Below are 4673 nucleotides of genomic sequence, written 5' to 3'. Positions count from 1 at the left end.
CTGTATGGTAGATCTTAAGAATTGGCTTATTTCTGCTCATCCTACCCTCACTTATGAGGGGGTACTGAAAAGTTCTTGGCTTTAAAAGTAGCACAAGAAGTTTGTTTGGAGGCCCAACCTTCCTAGTTCTTTTACAGGGCTTAGAAAAACTGAAGGACCGCTGCAATAAGTGTGTGAATCTGAAAGGAGAATATGTTTAATAAAATCATCATTAATGAATCCTCTTGCATTTTCTTTTACCCAAAGCCAGAAACTTTTCAGCACCCCTTTATATTAACTGATGGTAAATTGAAGTATGCATCATTCATTATGAAATGTTCAGATGAACAGTAATTTTTTTCCTTACATACAAATAGTTAAGATTCTAAATTAAAACTTTCTCTTGTTATAATGCTTCTTTTAGTCAATGTTGGCATTGTATCTGCATTTGCATGCACAAGTCTGGGCAGTGTTTGATTGTGGAAGACTGGAAGTTACCCATGCATGCAAATTTACCCTTTCCACACAATCAACATTGCCCAAAAGAGATCTCCCTCATCCTTACACACACACACACACACACACACCACCTTAGGGCCAATACAGCTTGGAACCAGTGCTCTCATAGGCTTCCTACCAAAAGTGCAAAGTGCTAGAACAGGTACTGTCAGATGTTTCTTCTGATGGATATTAAGTTCTTAACTTTCTCACCACTAAAAATTTATGATGGTTGTTTCAAATAATGACTATTTTTGAGCTTTGACCTGCCTCTCAGTATGTATATGATTTTAATAAGATTGATTGTGCACATTTATTGTTCATTGGTGAATAAACATAAATCAATATTTGTATGAAGTGATAGTTCAACATTTGAATTGTTTTTTGCATATCTATTCTACAACTCTTGGTTAATACTGTCCTTACTTCAAAGAAACTGAATAAATATTGATTGTGGTTTAGAAAAATGATCCCAAAATAAAAGTGAGAGTTGGAGAGAGGAATCAAAAATGTAATTTAAAAACTGATAACAATTAGTTTAAAATATTTCTGTAAAAGGGAATATGACATTCAATATTCATATCTGATCTAAATTGTTGTCATAAATCAAATAAATGATTAGGAAAAACAAATACTACCGTACAGTTTTTGAAAGTTTTGTTTTATTTTTTAAAAGTGCTTTGTTTATTATTTAAATATTGTTGTGTATAACCTTTGAGAGATGCACATTTATTTTATACTTCAAATTTTCTCTTGTTTACAGGCATTATATGCATCTAAAATTGTATCATATGCTCAAGGATTCATGCTAATGCGAGAAGCTGCCAAGTCTCTTGGTTGGAATCTAAACTATGGATCGATTGCACTTATGTGGAGAGGTGGCTGTATTATTCGTAGGTAAATAAATACCCACCTTTTCTATCTCTGGGTTATATCTATCTGCTTACTATTTATTAGTTACAGATATTCAATAATTTTTTTTTCTTTTTTAAATAATAGAATGATTGTTTTGCAAAATAATCATAAGCTCCAAATACATATACAAAATGATATATACTGATCTTTAGGAACTGGATTTGAAAATAAAAGTTAGATAAAGTCCTACACAAATATTAATGTGGGCATATTTAGTCTAGCTGTAAATATGTTTTTTGGCTAATTGCCCCCAAGCTAAAGAGAAAAAAATATAGTCAACAACTACAGGATTGTAATTTTACTTGTTGGATTCTTTATAATATTAATCAAGTTACAAACTCCCTTTCTTTATTCAGTACCCAATTCATTCAACCATCTTATTTCTACTACTATCTAAATGCTAAATGTGCTACAGGAAAGCATTCTACTTGTAATATAATTTCCTTGCTGACAAAATGAATTATCTTGATTTCATTTTGTACTACTTCAAACTCATATGTCTACATTTCATTTAACCCCAGTCAAATATATTTATGTTCCATGGGCGATTTATTGAATTCTTGGACATAAAATGAAGTCCTGTTGTGCAATCTGTTATTATTCCCATGGAATTGCAATCCATCTATTTGAAAGCATTTTCTATTCTGAATCTGCTGAGTGTCAGCTGATAGACAAGTTAGATAAAGTATACTGAACATCTGGTTGAAATATACATTGTGGGGTTGCAATTCATGTACTGAGTGTAGTTACTTGTTCAGCAGCAAATATTTTACAACTGGAAAGTAAACACTAATTGGAGAGTGTTAAGTGATGCTGAAAATAATGATGGTAAAATGTTAAATATGGTAATAGATAAATCAAAAATGCCCTGTAAAGTTTCAAACCATTCTAAATCTGTTACATGATTTCTTTACAAAGTACACTGCTTCACTTGTATTTCAATTTATTTGCATCAGTTTCACTGGCTGACAGAATGTACCCTTCTGACTTCATATAGCTATTACACATCCAGACATCTTGACTGCATCTCCATAAAAAGTCCCTTGACTAATTGGCATGAAGTCACATGCATGCTCTAACTTCTGTTTCACAGATGTGCTATCTTCACCCAACCCACATTTCATCAACATTGTCATCCCTTTCCATAACCCTGATCTTTCCTTCCAGAATGTCAGCCCTCTTGGATTCCCTTCCTATCACTATCAACTAAAAGTTCTATTAATATATTTAATATGTAATTTCTCTTAAATATTTAAGTGGGCTCATGAGAGTCATGGGCACAGCCAACTATGTCTACATCTATCTAATAGAAAAATAAACTATTGTAATTTACAGTAGTTTACGTCAGCAACATTTCAAAAGCTTTCATTTACATATGCTACCATGGTGGGGAAAAAAAATCAAGTAAAACAATATCAAAACTTAAAATATTAATCACCAGAAGTTAACCGGAAAATAAAACTACAGTTGAATTATATTTATATAGTGAACTATATTTTCAATAAAAATCATTATTTTTAAACTATTGTTATAAAATTAAAACTGCATGAATAATCAATTAGCTGTGAAGTGAAAAAGATTTTTCAATGAGTTAGAAATGGAGAAGCATGCAACATTTGTAAAATGAATTTTAAAAACTAGATGATTAGTTGAGCAAATGAAGAGCTGTAACATTTAAGTTCAACTCTTGAATACAATCAGGTCAGTTTAACATTTAGTATTTTCATATCATTGTGTTAATTTATTAACTACAAACATCATTTTGAATAATTGAATTAATATTTCTTTTACTACTTACCAAACTTGAGTTTATCTATATTTATAAATTAATTTTTTTTTATTTGAAACATTGTTAGAAGTAGAGGTTAAAAAAGAACCTTAATAACCATAAAATATGTCCTTTTCATTTGTAGTGTTTTTCTTGGAAATATTAAAGAGGCTTTTGATAAAAACCCAAAACTTAAAAGTTTACTGTTAGATGAATTCTTCAAATCAGCTATTTCCAAATGTCAGGTAAGAAAATAATTTGTGAATTAATAAAAAATATTACAGTATTGTCTATGTAATCAAGAGGTTAGATATGCAGGGTAAGCTAGTATCACTTTGGTGCAACTCCATGGATTGTTCTGCTGTCCCCCGAGAACAGTAAAACGGTCATGCCAGAGACCCAATTGCATTTTTATCTTCATTCATAGCTACCATTAATTGCACAGTATGAAATGCTACATTCCACATACTATTCTATGTGTGTCGATACCGCTATCTCTCTCTCTCTCAAAACATATATATATATTTATATATACACACACACACACACACACACAAATCCACTTAGTATATCATCATCATCATCATCATCGTTTAACATCCGCTTTCCATACTAGCATGGGTTGGACTGGGAACTGGTGAAACCGGATGGCAACACCAGGCTCCAATCTGATTTGGCAGAGTTTCTACAGCTGGATGCCCTTCCTAACGCCAACCACTCAGAGAGTGTAGTGGGTGCTTTTACATGTCACCCGCACGAAAGCCAGTCAGACGGTACTGGCAACGGCCACGCTCAAAATGGTGTATTTTATGTGCCACCCGCACAAGAGCCAGTCCAGGGGCACTGGCAACGATCTCGCTCGAAAATCCTACAAAGCGCTTGCTAATAGCAGGGACATCCGGCTGAAGAAACCAAGCCAGAAATGGAACATATGAGCAAGACATTGTTCTCTGACCCATCAGAGGACAGTAACTCTATATAAGAGCTGACTCCACATCGTAATGACTTGCCTTTCCCCCATACCAGCATGGAAAGCCGACAGAAAATGATTTGTGTGTGTGCATATGTATAAGTACTCTTTCTTTTTTTTAAATCCGCATCCCCCAAATTCTTTCTTTGGTAGTTTACCGGCTTCTCGTTGCTGTTGCTACTAGTGATATCAAAGCTTGCATCTTCTTCTCTTTTTTTTTCTTTGTAAAGCTATTTGGTTCGTATCTCATGATGCAAAAACCATATTTAGGAACTAAACTTTATTCTATCTTCTATTTCTGATGAATGTTATATAAAATATTTATAAATATTTTATACATATTTATCTTTTTGTTACTTTATATCAATAATTGCCTTCCTATTATTATTATTTTTTTAAATAGCACATAGGCATAGGTGTAATATTAAGAATTTTACTTCAAGCCACTAGGTTTTGAGTTCAATCCCACTGCATGACCCTGTGTTGACCAAAGTCAGTGCATTTGGTTGACAAAAACTAAAAGAAGCCCACACACACACACAC

At 32.9% G+C, this 4673-nt stretch overlaps 1 protein-coding gene across 1 annotated transcript in view; it reads left to right on the top strand.

Annotated features, from left to right (window-relative positions):
• Positions 1–4673, top strand: part of LOC106876031 (6-phosphogluconate dehydrogenase, decarboxylating) — a 39424-nt gene that overhangs the window by 31502 nt on the left and 3249 nt on the right. The window contains exons 10-11 of the mRNA XM_052968408.1: positions 1194–1374; positions 3306–3405. Coding sequence (XP_052824368.1) covers positions 1194–1374; positions 3306–3405 — 281 coding nt within the window. The remainder of the gene's footprint in view (positions 1–1193; positions 1375–3305; positions 3406–4673) is intronic.

Source organism: Octopus bimaculoides, chromosome 6, assembly GCF_001194135.2.
Source record: "Octopus bimaculoides isolate UCB-OBI-ISO-001 chromosome 6, ASM119413v2, whole genome shotgun sequence".
In the NCBI taxonomy this organism is placed as follows: Eukaryota; Metazoa; Mollusca; class Cephalopoda; order Octopoda; family Octopodidae; genus Octopus; species Octopus bimaculoides.
The sequence above is the reverse complement of the archived record's forward strand: the minus strand, read 5'-3'. Positions and strand labels throughout refer to the sequence as shown.